The sequence below is a fragment of the Schistocerca piceifrons genome, chromosome 7 (assembly GCF_021461385.2).
Source record: "Schistocerca piceifrons isolate TAMUIC-IGC-003096 chromosome 7, iqSchPice1.1, whole genome shotgun sequence".
Taxonomy (NCBI): domain Eukaryota; kingdom Metazoa; phylum Arthropoda; class Insecta; order Orthoptera; family Acrididae; genus Schistocerca; species Schistocerca piceifrons.
This window is the reverse complement of record NC_060144.1, coordinates 14,606,537-14,625,802: the sequence shown is the minus strand read 5'-3', so window position 1 is coordinate 14,625,802 and position 19,266 is coordinate 14,606,537. Positions and strand designations below refer to the sequence as shown.

The following is a 19,266-nucleotide window of genomic DNA, read 5'->3' as shown; positions in this document are numbered from 1 at the left end:
AAAGGACCTTTGGCTACGTTGCACAATGAGGGTGAGCGAGTATGAATTTGGAAGAGGTGTGGAAATGAGGGGTAGGAAACAGCTGATTGGAGGAGAACTGCTGGAGACGCCCGGCAGGAGACAGGCCATGATAGAGTTAAAGGTGATAGCAAAGAGGACGACACTCAAGACAGAACCCTAAGGCACACCGCTTTCCTGGATAAAGGTGTCTGACAAAGCAGAACCCACACGCACCTTGAAAACTCGGTCTTTTAAAAATTCCTGAAGGAAACAGGGCAGGCGGCTACGGAAGCCCCATGTGTAAACAATAGAGAGGATACCAGTATTCCAGCAGGTGTCATAGACCTTCTACGAATCGAGAAACACATTCACAGTCTGGGATTTCCATAGAAAAGCATTCATGACATGGGTGGACAAAGTAATGAGATGGGCAACTGCAGAATGGTGCACTCGAAATACACACTGTTAGTAAACTGCGAGACTCGAGCCACCATACCAGCCGGGCATGAATCATGCATACCATCACCTTGCAAATGCAGCTGGTGAAAGAGATGGGGCAGTAGCTAGAAGGAAGAGTTTTTATTCTTGTCTGGCTTAGGTATGGGTATGACAGTGGCTTTTCACTAATAACCGGAAAATGTGCCCTCTGCCCAATGCGGTTGTACATGTTAAGCAGAAAGTGCTTGCCCACACGAGAAAGGTGCTGCAACATCTGAATGTGGACAATGTCTGGCCCTGGGGCAGAGGATCAGGATGAACTTAGAGCATGATCTAGCTCCCTCATAGTAAAGGCAGAATTTTAGCACACCTGATTCTGAGAAGAGAAGGGTATCGCCCGAGCCTCCTCCACTTGTTTCCGATGGAGGAAGGCAGAGTGATAGTGGGAAGAGCTCGAAATTTCCACAAAATGGCAGTCCAAAGTGTTGGAGATAGGAATAGAGTCCATGATAACATCGTCTGCTATTGTCAGCCCAGAAACTGGCGAATGGATCTTGGTCCCATAGAGCCATCGGAAGATGGCCCACACAACAGAGGAAGGGTGGAACTGTTAAAAGAACTAGTAAATTAAATCCAGCTAGCTTTTTTGCTGTCCCAAAGAATGCAATGCCAATTTGCACACATCTGTTTATAATGAATGCAGTTTGCCATCGTAAGGTGATGGTTAAAAATGCGGAGAGCACATCTCTATGTGAAAATTGCATCACAGCGTGCCTCAGTCCACCAAGGGACTGAGGAAGTGTGAGGAATGGAACTTTCTGCAGCAGTAAGGACAACATTTGTGAGGTATTCCACCTGTTAATCACAACTGGGGAAATCCTGTTCTTCGAAAGTCACCAGGGAGGAGTAAAGCTGCCAGTCAGCCTTAGTAAGCTGCCATTTAGGTGTGCACGCAGGTGGGGTAGCAGTCAGCAAACGGATAGCCCACAGAATATGGTCGCTTGAGTAGGCGTCAGAAAGAATGGAGCATTTAAGATGGTGGGCAGGCTGGGCAGTGCAGGAGAGGTCCAATTGTGAATAGGTATGTGAGGAATCGGAAAGGAATGTGGGTGCTCCATTGTTAAGGCAGAAGAGGTTAAGCTGATTAAGAAGGTCAGCCAACAGAGTGCCTCTCTGACAGGTTTTGGGAGAATCCCAAAGGGGATGATCCGCATTAAAGTCACCGAGTAGCAGAAATGGGGGAGGCAACTGCCCAATAAGCTGAAGGAAGTCTGCCCTGGTGACATCGAATGGCAGAGGGACATAAATGGTACAGAGGGAAAGAGTCAGGCAGGGAAGGAAAAGGTAAACTGCAACAGCTTGAAGACGAGTAGTCAGGGAAATGGGTTGATTATGAAGGTCATCCTGTATGAGCCGCATGACACCCCCATGAGAAGGAGTGCCGACCTTAGGGGAAGGTCAAAACGAACCGGGAAGAAATATGAACACTCAAAGTGGTCATGAGAACGCAATTCTGTATCCTGAAGACAGAGTACATGGGGATGCTGTGTTGCTAAAAGCAGCCATAAATCCTCTCTGTGGAACCGAAGGCTGTGAACGTTCCATTGGAGGAGAGCCATGATGAGGAAGAGATGAAGGGTGTCATCTCGGCAGCTGCCGAGTGACAGCTTGCGAAGACTCGCTGCTACAGAGCGCAGAAGCAGGAGGATCCTGCTCCATGAGGTCCACAGAAGTATCAGTATGCTTGTGCTGTCGGTCTGTGGAGTCCAACACAGAAAAACATTTTTTGGTGAGCACCAGCGACACGGAGGGTGACAGGGCTAAGGTATCACATGGCAACACCATCAAAGAGGATCTTCGAGTTGGCAAAGGAGAAGACCATTTGCCTTTGGTGGATTTCTTCAAGCCTTTCCAGTTAGCAGATGACGACTCAGGTGTTATTTGACTGGAAGGATGTAGGAAGTCTTCACGGGAGTACTCTTTCTGTCCTTTCCAGCCTACCAGTTGTGTAGCTGTTGGCTTCACCTCTTGAGGCGAGAGTTTAACAGCTTGTTGTGCAGCTGGATGGGGGGAATGGCAATGCTACCTTGACACTGGGCAATTTCACAACCTCAGACCTGAATTTGAGGCCGCATGTCTGTGTGGCCATATCCTTCATGGAGCGAGGGGTAACAAGAACAGAACTATAGATGCCAGACGGGAGAACGTAGGGCTGTGATTAGCCAATAACTTGCAAGCGACTGGGCAAGGCACTTTTTCCTTTACCCGGATCTCCTGGACAGCCCGCTCATCAAGATACACAGGGCAGTCCCGAGAGGAGGCGGCATGGCTGCCATTGCAGTTGATACATTGGGGAACAGGAGGCAGAAAAATACCCTCGTGCGCATCCCTACCACAGGTTACACATTTGGCTGGGGTCAACAAGACATTCTAGTGTGGTTGAAATGGTGACACTGGTAGCAGAGCATTGGGTTCGGAATGTACGGTTGGACTGTGATAATTGCATAGTAAGCTTTGATCTTTGATGGAAGCACCACTTTATCGAAGGTGAGAAAAAGAGTGTGAGTAGGCACTATGGAGGAATCTACCTTTTTCATCACCTGATGGATGGCAATGACACCCTGATCAGAGAGGTAAGACCGGATTTTGGCCTCGGTCAGACGGTTGAGCAGCCTAGTGTAAATAACACCATGGGAAGAATGGGTTCTATGGGCCTCGACAAAAACAGGGTAGCCATGGAGAAGCAAGGCGACAAGCAGTTGTTGTGCTTGAGAATCAGAAGTAGTCTCCAAAAGCAAAGTGCCATTCCATTAACGGAAGCAGGTTTTCACAGGGCTGTCAATTGCATCTACACCTTTTTGAATAATAAATGGATTTACTGTAGCAAAGGACTGGCCACTTTCAGTACATTAGACCACCAGGAACCGTGGCGCAGCTGGAAGGGTCTTTGAATCGTTAGCCTCATTCTGTTTACGTTTCATAGACACTGATTGTAAAGATGATTGGCTCACTGTGAGAAAATCCCCCATGATTGCCAGCATCTCCAATGGCATGCTCCTTCCAACTGGGGGGGTGGGGGGGGCCTTCACAAGGGGTGCACCCTTGTTAAGTGATTGTTCACACCTCAGGTCACACCCCCTGAACACCTGACAGAGGGATCAATTGGCTATTTGGAAAGGTAGCAGCTCAGGCAATCACCATTCCCTGGGCCTGACCTGTACCAGGGAGGTACGCATGAACCCTACCTGTCGACCCGGGGCTGGGAATTACATGTTACACAGTCACCTGTTACACTTCAGATGCCTGGGCCAGCTTCCAGGAGCACACAGGGAGGAAGAAGAAAAAGAGGAACCTCAAACGCCAAAGTGGAGGTATGAGAGGAGAAGGGAAACAAAGAAAGGAAAAGGGAACGAAAAACACTGGTGAGACTGTTCTTCCGTCAGTGACAGACAATGCAGAACATTCCCAAGGGAGGGGAAAAAGAATAGCAAGAGGACAGACATGCAGCATAGAAGGAAAAAGATTCTGCGAAGGTTGGGGCCTCACGGTAGCCAAGCATGAACCCGCCAAAGAGTGGTGAGCCCCCTGTGGGGATTGATGGCTGTGCCACTGACTTGTCTGTATACCTTCCCTTCAAAGGAGAAGTAATTGCCAGTTAGGATAAATTTAGTAGTCGTATGAGGAATGAGGTAGTGGGTTTCTCCCAATATATGGCTGTTAATGATTTGCCAGATATCTTGCTATTTCATACGTGGGAGAATTGGAGAAACTGACTCATATGGTTTTTCGAAAAGTAATCCACATGGATGTCATTTTATAGAAAAACTTGAAAGGCTAATTCTGACTCTTGAAGACATTCTTGTAAGTTTCGACATAATGCCTTCATTCACTATGATCTCAGTAAACAAAGTTATGACTTTCCAGGAAATTTGTCTGCTCTTTTCAGACACCACTTCATTTCCAGTCAGTTCCAGTGGGGATGATAAATTTTACAAACAAGTATATGGTGTAGCAATGGGTAACCCATTAGGTCCTACAATACCTAATTTCTATTTGGAGAAGTTTGAACAGTCAGCTTTAGAAACAAGCAAATAAAGAACATCTCACTAGTATTGGTTTGTGGACGACACATCTGTAGTCTGGCCATGAGGTAGAAAGCTGTGGACAAATTTTATGGTTTTCTAAATAATATAAATCCAAAAATCCAGTTCACAATGGAAATAGAAAATGACAACAAAAATACCTTTCTTGGATGTTTTAGTTATGAGACAGACTGATGAAAGTTTAGAACATGAGGTTTTCGAGAAGTAGTGCACACGCACAGATATTTACATCAGAACTCTTAATCACCATCTACAATAAAAGAGAGATGTTATTAAAAGCCTTGTCGACAGAGCCAAAAGGGCTTGCACACCAGTATGCCTTGATGCCAAATTAAAACATCTAAAGCAAACTTTCCAGAAAAGTGGCTACTCAGGGAAAGAAGTTAACGGAAATCTACGCCCAAATAACGAAAGATCAAAGGACAAGCATGAAAAATAATGATGTAAAAATACAGTTTCTCTTCCTTTTATTAAGAAAGCAACAGGTCATATTGAAAAGGTTTTACAGAAATATGACATTAGACCAAGTTTTAGATCAACAAAGAAAATAGATCACACACTTTGACCTGTGACGGATAAATGCCCTCCTCTGTCAGCATGTGGCATATATAAAATTCCATGTATGTGTGGTAAATTTTATATTGGGACAACTAAACTACATGTGAAAACACTGCCTAAGGAACACAAAAGTCTTTGCTGACTAGGAAAAATGGACAAATTAGCTGTAGCAGAGCATGCTCTTGAGTCAGGAAGTCATGAAGCGAAGTTTTATGAAACAAAAATTTTACCTACAACAACAAGCTATTAACAACAGCTATGTAGCAAATCCACTGAAGTACAGAAACATAGGAATAATTTTAAAAGGACAGAAGGAACCATGAAGCTTAACAACGTATGGACAGTAGCTCTGCAGAATTGCTAAACAGTTTTTTAATCTTTGATGAGACGAAAATTGACTGTTAAGTTTTATCTTTGGCGAGGATCATCTCTGCTTACCACATGTGATTCTGGCTGTGCCCCTATTTCTACATTATATGTGTCAGTCTAAGACATCTAACTCATCAGTTGGCAAGCCTCAATGGAGGAGCAACACCTGTGAAGATGTACATTGCAATACTGGCTGAAACATTAGGAACAGAAGTGTTCCGTGAACTACGACCTTATATCGGGAAAGGTTCACCTGCAGCACCGTCATCTGGTCATGAAAGCCTTCATTAAATATCTTATGTCTGTCTGAATGTTTATTAGAGTATTTTGTAAAAAAACTGAGTTAAATTGGACAAGAATTTTTTTTGAGATTTTTGCTAGCAATGTTTCCCCTTTATGTATTATATACTCAGGGTGACCCTATGCTAATGTTACAAACTTTCATGGCTGAGTGAAAAGAGTAAATGTATCAATTTGAGGAGACGGACCCTGGTGCAGGAACAACAGAGTCAAAAGTTATAAGTAAAAATTTTTCTCATGCCTTTGACAGTGGCCACCATCTAATGCACGATCTTTGCTTTCCATAATTTGAGAAGTGGTAGTGTTGACTAAAACAAGAAAAAAAATGTCTTGTACATATGGTCTCTAAAGGGCATATCTTAAGAACTACACACAATTTTTCATTTTTGCTATTGTGAAACACATCTTATCTACTGAACAAATGCTCACAGCTCTTAAGTAAGTTCTTTTTAGAGCACATGATTACTGGATGTATTTTCTTGTTTTGGGCCCTAACTATCTTCTCCCAAAATATGGAAACCGGAGAGCTTCCAGTAGAGGTGGTGAGCTGTCAGAGGTATCAGAACGATTTTCTCTTATAACTTTCATTTTTTTTCCTGGGGCAGGATCCCTTACCTCAAACCGATATATTTACCTTTCTCCCTCATCCCTGTAACATCATCACAAAATCATCTGTATATTTATATACTGAAAATATATGTAGCCTATGCCTGTCTGAATGTTTATTAGAGTATCATATAAAAATATGAAGTAAGCCGGTCAAAAACTTCTGCTAATACAGTTTCCCCTCTGTATATTATATATACTAAAGAAATATATAGTCTAATAGTCTATCTCCATCCGAAAGTTTATTAGAAAATTATGTAAAAATTTGAAGTAAATTGGTCGAGTAATTTTTTAGATTTTTGTTAACAATGTTAAAACAACAACTTATCTTTATATAGGATTATAGACCACAAAGAAACAGAATCAGCCACAAACAAGAATCTACCCAACCCAAACTGAAAATTTTCAGCACATCTTGTGAAGTTGGTTCCATGGCTTATATTTTTGTATCAATTTTTTGAAACAGATGTACTCCTGAGTGACACATGCATACAAGACAGCTCATTAATGCAGCATGACTCAACCTTTCAGCATCTGCAATCCAACACTAGATTTGGAGGATTGGGTTCTGCAGGATGAGACGAACCCTAGTACAAGATTCAGCTAAATGGCCCACCAACATGATGTAAGCCAAAGTATGATTATGTGTATCCTGTATGAGAACCACTACTATCCCTGTCACCTGCAATGATTGCAAGGATTATCAGCAGCAGATTTCCCTCTATAGGAAGGATTTTGTCAGTGGTTTCTGCACCAGACTATCACAATTATGGGATTTCTGTCATCAGCCCTCTTTACCAATGACACAGTCTTTACCAGAACTGGCGTCAACAATCTGCATCCCACAGAGACCACTTTAAACATCTGTTGTGGTATGGATGTGATGCATCTCTGTACTGCGTCTCTCTAATTTTTTCAGTATCTTGACGCTAAAGCTCCACAGTTACAAACCTTACAAATTGCCAAGAATAAGTAAATTTATTGCTACATTGACAAAACCAGAATCAGTGGGCCAATATTGCTTTCTGTCTTACAGGTAGCACACAAATTTACTCCTGAAGGTCTCTCAACAGCCAGAGAAGAAGTCTTCACAGACTTGAAGGAGTGGCAACATTGAAAGACAGTTTAATAATAAATCACTCTTAGAATTTTTGGCAGGATGGATTGATGAGTTTTTGCAATGAAAACCAGTGCATATCATATTCTGGTACCATTTTCAACAACCTACCTCTTCAAAACCAGATTTTTTTTTTTTTTTTGTTGGCTGCCTTGACAACAAAATACAAATGTCAGCTAAACATACAAAAATAACTCAGAACATTTGTTTTTAATATTAAATCCTGCTTTGAAAAACTCTGCTCTGCATACCAGTCCCAAAGGAAGTCACTAATAACAACAAAACTTGTTTTTAATTTAGTCCTGAAAAATTAATTATTAAATGCATTGTGCAATACTGATAATAGTTCTACTTCTAAGTGCATTATATCAGTGTAAATGTAAATTTTAGTTTTTTTATATGTCAGAATGTATTCTGTACTGCTTTTCTTTCAGTAAATTGATCACTTTCTGAATTAATATTTCTTTTTTACTCTTTGATAAGCTCATGTTCCTCCTTTAGTGTAATTACATGCCCTGTAAGGGGCATGCCACAGTTTGAGATTTGCTGCATTAATGCAATGTGCAGCCCTCTGCCACACAACGCTTGGTGGCTAGTGGAGTATATATGTAGATGTAGAATTCAGAAACACACTATATAATGATGTAATATGTTACTTACCCTATCTGATTTAATTATTGAGTAAATGTGCTCTTTTATCTGATTCCGTGTCTGATCTGATATTTTCGTGGGTCGGTTGTCATGCTTTCCGCGCCCATCACGAGGATACATAACATTCTGGTCCTGTTTCTGGCACAGTATCCTAATCTTATGTGCAGAAATACCATGAATATGTGCAAATGCTAGCCTGCAGACCTGCACTTCCTTCCCTCGGTGCCTGACAAAGTAACGATAACTGCATGTTCTTCGATCACTGTCCTTGCATCTTTTTCTTGCAATATCGTATTTACGTATCAGGCCAAACAAGTAAGCATTCTGCTCATCATGGCTCTTCAGTGAATAATATCCATCAAACAGCTTGTTTCTAACATCTTCTGTTACAATTTTGTAACATTTACGACGACATTTGCAGTCCTCTCCAATTTTTCTCTCCTGAACAACATCACCTTTGCTGTTTATGTATGACTTTCCTGCTACTCTCAATCTTTTCCTCTTTTCTCGTTGCCACTCTGAAAATATGAAAATAAATTTTGTCACCTTCAAGGTTGTCACTTGGTATGAAGTTGACATACAAGCAGTGCCAAAAGCATATAAAATCATCATCAGTGTTTAATGAGTTCAAAGACAGAGATGGGAAAGTACTGAAGATAATGTATTTAGCACTTTAGTAACACAAGAAGAAACAGTAAGTGGTGAAACAATGACAAAGATGGCTAGAAATTGTAATAACAAAGAGAGAATTGTGGCAAATATCAGAATGAAAATAACAGAAAAAACATGTACTCTTGATAACTGGGGAAAGCATTGAACAACAGAGTAAACCAGTAAAAAGTGAGAGAAAGACAACAACAACAAAAATAGGAGTAGTTGGAGTAGGAGTAGTAGTAGTAGTAGTAGTAGTAGTAGTAGGTTGGATATTATTAAGACAAAATAAATTGTGGTGCTGTGCAAAAAAACAAAATAAAACAAATAAAGAAAATGACATAGAAATTAGAAATCTGGCAAATGAAGAGTAAAACACAAATACAGATGAAGAAGTAAGTAAAAAAAAGAAGGCAAGGCATTGACACAGTAAACAACAACAATGTACAATACTTTCTATTAGTACATGATTGCAAATCCTTTTCTCGTATGACATCCTGCACGCCATAGGTGAAGGGCAATAGGCATATTTCATATTTCCAGATTTTCGAAAAGTGTCTGACACGGTGCCCCACTGCAAACTGTTGACAAAGGTCTAAGTGTACAAGTTTGGTTCCCAGGTATGTGATTAGCTCGAAGGCTTCTTAAGTAACAGAACCCACTATGTTGTCCTCGACAGTGAGTGTTCATCAGGAACAAGGGTATTGTCAGGTATCCCCCGGGAAGTATGATAGGTCAGTTCTTATTCTCTATATACATAAATTATCTAACAACGGAAAATTCAGGATGGAATATTGCCAACATTATGAAGAGAATAGGCTGCTACTCACCGTAAAAAGGAGATGCTCAGTCACATATAGGCACAACAAAAAAGCTGTTAACAAGCAAGCTTAGGGCCAAAAGGGGTTCCTCTGAATTGGACAACGTATGCACACATGCAAATGCAACTCACACAAATGACCACAATCTCTGGATGCTGATCAAGGACTGACAGACAACATGAGCAACAATTTACAGCTGTTTGCTGATGATGCTGTGATGTACGGGAAGGCATCATCATTAAGTGACTGAAGGGGGATATGGGTTAACTTCAGACAGAATTTCTAGTTGGTGTGATGAATGCCAGTTTACTCTAAATGTAAATTAATACAGATGAGTAGGGAAAATAATCCTGTAACATTTGAATACAGTATTACTAGTGTGTTGTTTGACACAGTCACATCAGTTAAATATCTAGGTGTAACACTGCAAAGCAGCATGAAATGGAATATGCACTCAGGTTGGTAGTAAGGAAGGTGAATGTCTGATTTTATTTTATTGGGAGAATTTTGGAAAAGTGTAGCCCACCTATGAGGTTGTACTGAAAAGTGATACCTCAGATTTTTTATGTGCAAACACTTACAGCTTTTTATTTAAAAGCAAATGTTATTAACACTCTACATCTTTAGTCTTCATTTCTACATATTTGCAGCTTGAAAGAGAACTCCAAACTGTTGTGTGTACCATGGCTGTGTGTAACGTATGTCAGTACTTGAGAAACAGCATGCTCTAGTCAAGTTCCAAATCTGAAGAGTTTGTCCACATGTGGAGCAGCCTCTCCTTCAGCATGACAATGCTAGACCATGCACGAGCACTGTGACATCTTCAACAATCCAATGTCTTGCTTTCATTGTCATCGATCATCCTCCATAGTGTCCTGGTTTGGGCCCATCCAGTTTCCAAAACTTAAGGAACACACTTGAGGACTTCGTTTTGACAGTGATGAAGTGGTGCAAGCAAAGTCAGAGGTGGTGGCTCCATCAACGAACTCAAACATTCTACAGTGATGGTATCACTGGACTGGCCTCTTGGTGGGAGAAATGCATTTGTCACAAGGGTGAATATACTCAGAAATAAGTATTTATAAATGGAAAATAAAGAAGTAGAATGTTAATAACATTTGTTTTACTTAGAAAGCTTTTATATTTCTCATATTAAAAATTGGGAGGCATTATCTTGCAGCATGCCCTTGTATAGAGGAGATAGGAATACTAGTGCAACCCATTCTTGAGTACTGTTGTAATGTTTGGGATCCCCAACCAGGTGAGATTAAAGGATGATATTGAAGTTATTCAGAGGCATGCTGATAGATTTCTAACTGGTACTTTCAATCAGCAGATAAGTATTATGGAGATGCTTTGTAAACTCAAAATGGAAATCCCTTGTGGGAAGATGATGTTCTTTTCATGAGGAACTAGTCAGTAAATTTTGAGAACTGGAATTTGAGGCCTATTGCAGAACGATTCTACTGCTGCCAAAGTACATTTCGCATAAGAGAAGAGAAATAAGGGAGTGAAATTTCGACTTTTAGGGAGGCAGAGGGTTTTCCCTCATTCTATTTGCGAGAGGAACATGAAAGGAAATGACTAGTAATGGTTCAAGGAACCTTTCCCCGTGCACTGTACTGTGGCTTGCAGAGTATGTATGTAGATTTAGATGTATAATTTATATCTTAACAATTCTATTTCCAATTTATCCCTTGTGAATTACAACTTTTTCTGGCATGAATGACAGAGGATTCACACCCTTGCAGGGTCCAGTCGCAAAATGCAACTAATTCACTGCCTAACACCATGGCAATACCATTCTGGATCAGCGAGACAATGAATAGCAACTAACTAGCATTCATTAGGTTGTTTGATATATTTAAAAGTTTGTCTTCCTACAAATTTCAATAGGTTTCCAGTTGCTTGAAGCATTGTTCCGTTACATGACATTGTTAAATAGTATTTATAGAATATGGCTCAGAAATAGTACACAATCAAGTTATTTAACAAGCAGAGACTATTAAGCCAAAATTTAACAAACTGATTTAGCAAGTAAACAATTTAATTCCCTTGTAAATACTTCTAGCACACCATTTACAAATTATTTTGCTTGCTAACACAGTATACAGGAAAAATAATACTGATAATTACCACCAAATTGCAAGAGGGACAAGGACTTCTGCACATGAAGTGATTTTTGTACAAAATACATAAGCAGGGTGGTGTTCCACTTGAATTACTGTAACTGTTTGCAAACACGGCACAAACCAAATATAGATAGCAAATGCCTACTAGTTGTCATATGGCAGGAAATTTAGGTAAACATATAAGAAAGATGTATGAAACCTACAGTTTGGAATCAAGGGATGAATCAGCTTAAAAACATAACAACTTTTCAACTATAGCTTTTTCTAGCATAACTATAGAAACGACGACCCAGTTACAGTGACGCTTAATATGTTTATAAAATATACATCTATTTTTAGACAAATATCTTACTATAGGCAGAAAAGACCTTACTTTGAAAAAAGGGCTGTTGCTTTTCATAGGCAATACCTGGAGGCAATAATCTGTGGGAATATGAAACGGGATGATCACACATGCTCAGTCACAGGTAAAGTAGGTTGCAGATTGTTTCATCGATTGCATACTGTGCAAATGCAGTCTACAAAGGAGATTGCTTACCAAATGTCCATGTATTCCATCACTGAGTATCACTCAAGTGTTTGGGATTAGACAGAACAACAGCAGATACATACAAAGACGATCAGCACAAACAGAAACCTGAACAGGCAGATGTCAACTACCAGCGAAAGGCTAATTTCAGGATGCAATATAGTGTGAAGAATCTATGAACATACTATAGCTTCTTTTGTACTGCTTCAATATGGGCCATGAGGACAAAATTAGTCCAATTACAGAATGCACAGAGGCATTTAGTCATCCTTCTCTTGCTCCATATATAAGTGGAATAAATTCTAATATGTGCTACAATGGGAAGTGCTCTCTGCAAAGTATTGATGTAGAAGTCAAATTCCATTCAGAATTCTAGACTACGAAGCAAAAGTCAAGATGAAACTATTTTTATGTCTTGTATTTTGAGGCAAATTCCAGGTCAGCAGAAAAAGATTTCTATTATCAGCAACAAATATCATTACAGAGTAAATGTACTGACAAGCAAGTGTAAGAATGTCAGGATTAGTAAATAGTACTCTGCAGGGTATGTGGTTATCTACTTATATAGACTGGTGACCTCAGATGTTAAGTCCCATAGTGCTTAGAGCCATTTGAACCATTATCTACTTATATAACATTCCTACCACACTGAAAGCCAGTTAATAACAAGCTTTTTTTTTTTTTTTTTTTTGGGGGGGGCGGGAGGGGGGGGGGGGGACCTCCTCTGTATTCTACTATAGATCACTTTCTCAAAACATTTTTCAAAGATTGAAATTGGTCTATAAAGAGAGTTGTTTCACTTTCCACTTTATGCTTTGAATCATTTACTAATGATGAGTAAACATCTTGATGATAGTCCTATACAGTCAGCACAAGATTTTAATACTCCACTAGAAAGATCATCATAGCCAGAAGAATTAACAATATTTAGGGTGTCAATGACTTTCGTAATGTTCTTAATGGTTCTATTTTTGAAACTGTTTAATAATGATGCATGCTGTGCCTACCAACATAAATTTAATGCATAGGCTATATCTTTTTGTTTACTAGTAGATGCAATTTTTGCTGACTATGTATGACAGTACTAACAGAATTTGGTCATCAATGACATGTCCACGGCTGACCACCTGTCCGAGCCTTGTAAAAATATATTTGTCTCTATGTATATTTGAGCTATTTATTTTCATTGTATTATGATGACAAATAATTGTGATATGATAACTAGTGAATAAATAAACATATAAATGATTTTAATATGTCATAATTTATGCCACAGCTGTCTTCCAGAAACACTATTTCTTTCAGATAAGGATTTTTATTTGTTTCTTGTTTAATAGCATTTCAAACTCTTTTTGCTTTATTTCTAGAGTGTTTTACTTTTTCTGGCTGCATGTTTAAGAAATGTTTAAATAATCAATCTACACTGTCTACTTTATAAATCCTGTCCCAGCATTCTTCTATTAATTTGTCACTAAACATGATGTTTAGAGTTATTGTTTATGATTCTGTGATACAATACTTCTCTTTCATGAAACATGTCATATTTTATTGCTAACGTTTCATCATCATGGTCAAATGAGCAATCATTCTAACATTCAGATCTAAACCACTGAAACAACATTTAGAACAAGGGACTCCATTCCGAATCCTATACGTGGAACCAAGGTCTCAAGGTCTCCACCATTTACACTCTTCCACCGAACATGCTCAATTTACTACATCTGCTGTAAATTTCATCTCTTAGCTGAATGTACACTGCAGCATCGCTGTACTGGTGTAATTCTTTGTAACAAGTGTGGCACATTTGATACACTTTTCTTTCTTTATGATGCTGGTGTTTGCCATTATATTCTTATTGTTATTGGCAATTGTATCTATACATTTACTACAATTGTATAATAATGTTGTGGATCAAGGAAATCCTTTCAAGAATTACAAAAAAAAAAGGTAGAAAAATTAAGAAGTTATTTAATTTTGTGACAACTTCTGCGAGACACAGGGCTGACGTAAAATGTGACCTGCATTAATGTGTATGCCAAACTGTTTTAAATCTTGGCATTAAATTAACTCTTACAACAGCAGAAGAAAATTCATTTTTAATACTTTGAATGGGGCATCGTAGAAGAGATGGAGGAAACAGAAGCCACTGGGCATGTAAAATTGTCTTCATACACTGTGCAAGAGCGCTGCCAGATACAGCCAATTTCTGGCTGATATAATGAAAAACAGCATGAATTGCCTCTATAATAACAGTTAGTAACACTAGCTTCTGCCAACATTAGTAAATAAAGTATCTAAAAGGAGTATTTCATGTAACAGTACACAGGAAATGTAGACAATTGTTGCTGCTCTGCAGTATCTAGTGGGAAAAGTATGATCGACTATCAGCCTGCCGAATATGGCTGATATCACGTTCGAAACATTGTGTCACGACAACAGTAGTTTACTTGGCGAACGGCGTTCTGCTTTAACTCCGCAAAGCTGCTATATGTGTGCTGCAGTTGGACCGACTTAAAAGGTCTACCGCTAGAAAGCATATACAGTATGAGCCTTTGGGAAGGTAGGTAGGGCATCTGAAAGCACTGAATGAATCTATATTTCAGTCTTGATCGATCGAGAATAGAAGTTTACTAGGCCACATTACATCTCAACAACTTGACGGTTGTCGTTATGTCAGACATCGTAGCCAGAGAAGGAACGTAAAGCACTGTGAATATCAATTTCCATGCATGTTCATACGGGGCCCAATATTTCGGTATGAAACATTCACTCGATTTCTGCATCCCACTCACCAGCCGGGTTACGTGTTCGCTTCTTAATTTGTTTATTTCTATTACTCTCCTCAACTTCGGCCATGCTACAATCGAAGTATCGAACAGCGTCTTCGACACAGCCATAGTTACTCTCGTTATGTGGGATTTGGAATGTTTTGAATTTGCAGATGAATTCTGTATGACGATTTGGGGATTTGTCAAGAGAGAAGGTCCTATAATTGCAAGTCCTGAAAATAAAAGCATAAAGAATAAAAGTGTTAAAATTACCATTATTTGAACAATCATTGTAGGAACGACATTTTTCAGCTCTATCTGTCAGAAAGCCTCGAATCCATTCACAAATGCGGCCCTGTATTCCGTTATTTCGTATTTTGCTCACTAGGCATTAGGCAGCACTCCAGAACTGAATCGAATGCCTGTCGGATGCAAATGTTGTATAAGTCTGTTGCGTCCTGAATCTCTGGTGAGGTATATGGAATTCAACTTCAGAAAAAGGAATACGACATACAAAACATTTATAACTTCTTAAGGAGGCCCCACACGTAAATGTATGCTTGACAAGCATAAAGCTGCAAGCCTGCTTGCCCAAGCATGTTTGAGAGTGTGTACGACATATTTGCACAAGCGTTAAAACTGTACAAGTAGCTTGATCGAATTACGATCATGCAACTTGCAAGCGTTTAGGGTGTGTAACAAGAATAGGGAGGGTTGTGCGAACATTTGTTATCTAGCTCGATTTAATTTTTATTTGGTTCTGTTAAATCACATCCCGTACGAAGGCTGTCCTGTACTGTAGATCCAGTCGAAGAAGAGATAAGAAAATCAACAGTACTGTGATACAGTTTCCAATGCGTGTCTACCACGAATGGTTAATGCGAGAATAATGTTTTCGTTTCTTTAACTTCTCTTCACTGCATATATCACATTTTATCTTCTGTCTTTTTTTCGTTATACAAACAAAATGGTTGTCGAAGCCAGCGCATCGTCACGTGAGCTCGACATTTTCTGATGAAGAAACTAGTGATTGTACAAACTTGCTTGAACAGTGTGTAAGCGCAAGGAATTTATACAAGCACGCTTGCGCAAGCATGCTTGTCAATAGTGTAATTACGTTTGTGGCCGCCTTTACAATACAAAGTGTAACTTAAAGAGAAGCGGACACACAAAGAATAAACAAAAGGGCCTACGCCCTGGAATAGCTGCAGAAATGCAGCTTCGGCACTATCAATGTCTTTGGCGGGGAGATCTTAAATGTTAAAATAAAATTTCAACACTCCAACTGTTTGAGCATCTTAAAACCCATTTTTGACTAGCTCTGTGTTCAAACTTGTAGGCAACATCACAAACAAATGCTTGTGCAGTGGTTTGGTTCAAATGTCCGCATATTGTTTATCACTTGGAATATACTGGATAATGATCACTCCCTCTTCATACTTCTCTCTTATGAAATGATATCTGATTTCAATGTCTTTCGATATTTTGTGATATTCCGGATTTTTTATGAGTCTGGTTATCTATATAGATTTTTATTGCTCCATCACAATGATTTCTGAAACGACTCAGAAGCTTTAGCAGGCACATCACGTCTTTTACAACCCTACTGTATGCCACGCATCTGGCTTCTGTGTGCTCAAAGTCCTCAAACTTTGATGCTGATAGCACCACGTCATCGGCACATTTGACAACAGAAAAACAAGATAGGAAGTAGATCATTTTGTTTTTATATCTCCCAAGTAATCTGCGTTGCTATATCCGAACAGAATCATGTTGTCTTCACTCATTTTGTACAGGATACCAAAGTCTTTCGTGCCCTTTAAGTACTTGAAAATGACAGCTTGACAATGATTCTCGTCATAATTTTTCAAGTAATTGCCCACTTCATTGACTGTGAAAACCAGATCTGGTCAACTAATAGCTGCGAGAAATAAAAGTTAACCAACTGCTTCTCTGAATGGAAATTTCGCTATAACTGACCCATTTTCATCCGCTCAGTACAATTTAACATTTGGATCCGCCAGAACAGGTACACGGTTAGAATTTTCCATGCTAAAACGTTTCAAGACTCGCTTTGCATATGCTGTTTGGTGCACAAACAACATTTTTTCTTCTCTATTTCGCTCAATTTACATTCCCCAAAAGACTCTCACTTCGGAAAGTTCTGTTACAAATGGTTTTGCCATTTCATTTACAATGACTTTGACGGATTCTTTGCTTTTTCCAATCAACAGACTATCGTATACAAACAAAGCCGAGAAAACCAGATCATTTCCAAATTTCCCAGAGAAAATACAGTTACCTTTGTCGCTCTCTTTGAAATCAGACTTCATCAAGAAGTGACAAAATGTTTGATTCCAACAACGTGACACCTGCTTTAAATCGCACATTGACTTTTTAAGCTTGCATACATATTTGTTCTCATCCAGTATCACACCTTACGGCATAATTTTCCTCGTTCAGTTTTGCATATCAAAAGGCGATTTTTGCATCAAACTGAAACACCTGAAAATGTTTTTTGACCGAAATCACGAGCAGAGTGTATAGAAAGTTTCGTTGTAGTCCTATCCAGAACGTTGAGTGAATCCTCTAGCAACAAGTGGAGCTTTATAGAGGGAACCATTTTTAGTTTTCTATACTTGACTTTTGAAAATCCACTTTGAATTATCGTCGTTTGTGTCTCATTGGGCACGATGATCCAAGTTTCATTCAGTTGATGCGCGTCGGGTTCGTTTTCCATTGCTCGTTTCCATTTTCCATTGTCTGGACACGAGACTGCCACTTCAAGAGTGTTCAGTTCAAAATAATTTGCATAGTTCGCATCATATCTGGCTGGCTCGTAATCTGTCAGACTGCTGTTGATCTTCGATTGATTGTTGATTATCTCAATCCGTCTGCACCTGTGCTTTTCTCTCCTCTTCAGCTGATGGCTCGACATCAGGTTCTTCAGTGTTCGAGTCCAGAATAGGAAATAAGTGACGTAAATCGACACATCTCTATTTGAAATGGATTTATGGAGGGTCAGCATTCCCTCATTGAAGCTCACGTCTGGATCAAAAAGTTGTGGTGGTTCCTTATGTATTGGTTTTTATATATTATGAAAACCTGGAGTTAATGTTATTGTGCCTGCTTCGCAACTGGAAAATTATTTACGTCAGTGACTAAGTTGTGGTACTTGCCTGACACAGTATTTTTATATTTAAAGACACCGCCAACAAACAAAATTCCAGATATATATCTATATTTGTTGTCGAAACTGATTTTCTTGTAAATTATTTTTACTTTCGTGAAAATGCTAGGGTAAAGATATTCTCGCAATTTCGTTAAGTGGGGATCGAAAAAGTTAACTGAACTCGGGAAGAACCGCTAATCATCTACACATCCACATCTACATGTATACTCTGCAAATCACATTTAAGTGCCTGGCAGGGTTCATCGAACCACCTTCAAAATTCTCTGTTATTCCGGTCACGTATAGCGTGTGGAAAGTACAAACACCTATATCTTTCTGCACGGGCTCTGATTTCCCTTATTTTATTGTGATGATTGTTTCTCCCTATGTAGGTCGGTGTCAACAACATATTTTCACATTTGGAGAAGAAAGTTGGTGATTGGAATTCCGTGAGAAGATTCCATCGCAACGAAAAACACCTTTTTTTTAAAAAATGATGTCCAGCCCAAATCCTGTATCTTTTCAGTGAAACTCTCTCCCATATTTCGCGATAATACACAACATGCTGCCTTTCTTTGAACTTTATCGATGTACTACGTCAGTCTTATCTGGTAAGGATCCCACACTGGATAGCAGTATTCTAAAAGAGGACATACAAGCGTAGTATTGGCAGTCTCCTTAGTAGAACTGTTACTTTTCTAAGTTTCCTGCTGTAACGATTCATATGAATGTTATTTAACTTAAGTTTCTTCTGCCTGGTCCATTGATGAATGAATGTGAAATTTTCATGTTTCATTAAATTTATTCACATTAATTGACATCTGAACTCCACACTTGTCATGTGAACAAAACACAGACAGACTTCACTGATCTCTTTTACTTTCAAAAGTAACTTCAAAACTGAATCGCTGCAGCATCGCTTTATATAGAATTTTAACAATAACTTCCAAAATAAAGCGTTATTAATTTTGTACAATTTTGCTATTACAATTAAAATTCACAAAACGTAAAGAAACTGTTGTTACAGCCGAATAAGGTACAAAATACCATA

At 39.2% G+C, this 19,266-nt stretch overlaps 1 protein-coding gene across 1 annotated transcript in view; it reads right to left on the bottom strand.

Annotated features, from left to right (window-relative positions):
* Window positions 1-15,167, bottom strand: part of LOC124804856 — a 61,952-nt gene extending 46,785 nt beyond the window's left edge. Inside the window, exons 1-2 of the mRNA XM_047265211.1 lie at window positions 15,068-15,167; window positions 8,152-8,660 (exon numbers count right to left, since the gene is read on the bottom strand). Of these exons, the coding sequence (XP_047121167.1) occupies window positions 8,152-8,660; window positions 15,068-15,131 (573 nt within the window). The 5' untranslated portion in view covers window positions 15,132-15,167. The remainder of the gene's footprint in view (window positions 1-8,151; window positions 8,661-15,067) is intronic.
* Between the last annotated feature and the right edge of the window lie 4,099 nt (window positions 15,168-19,266).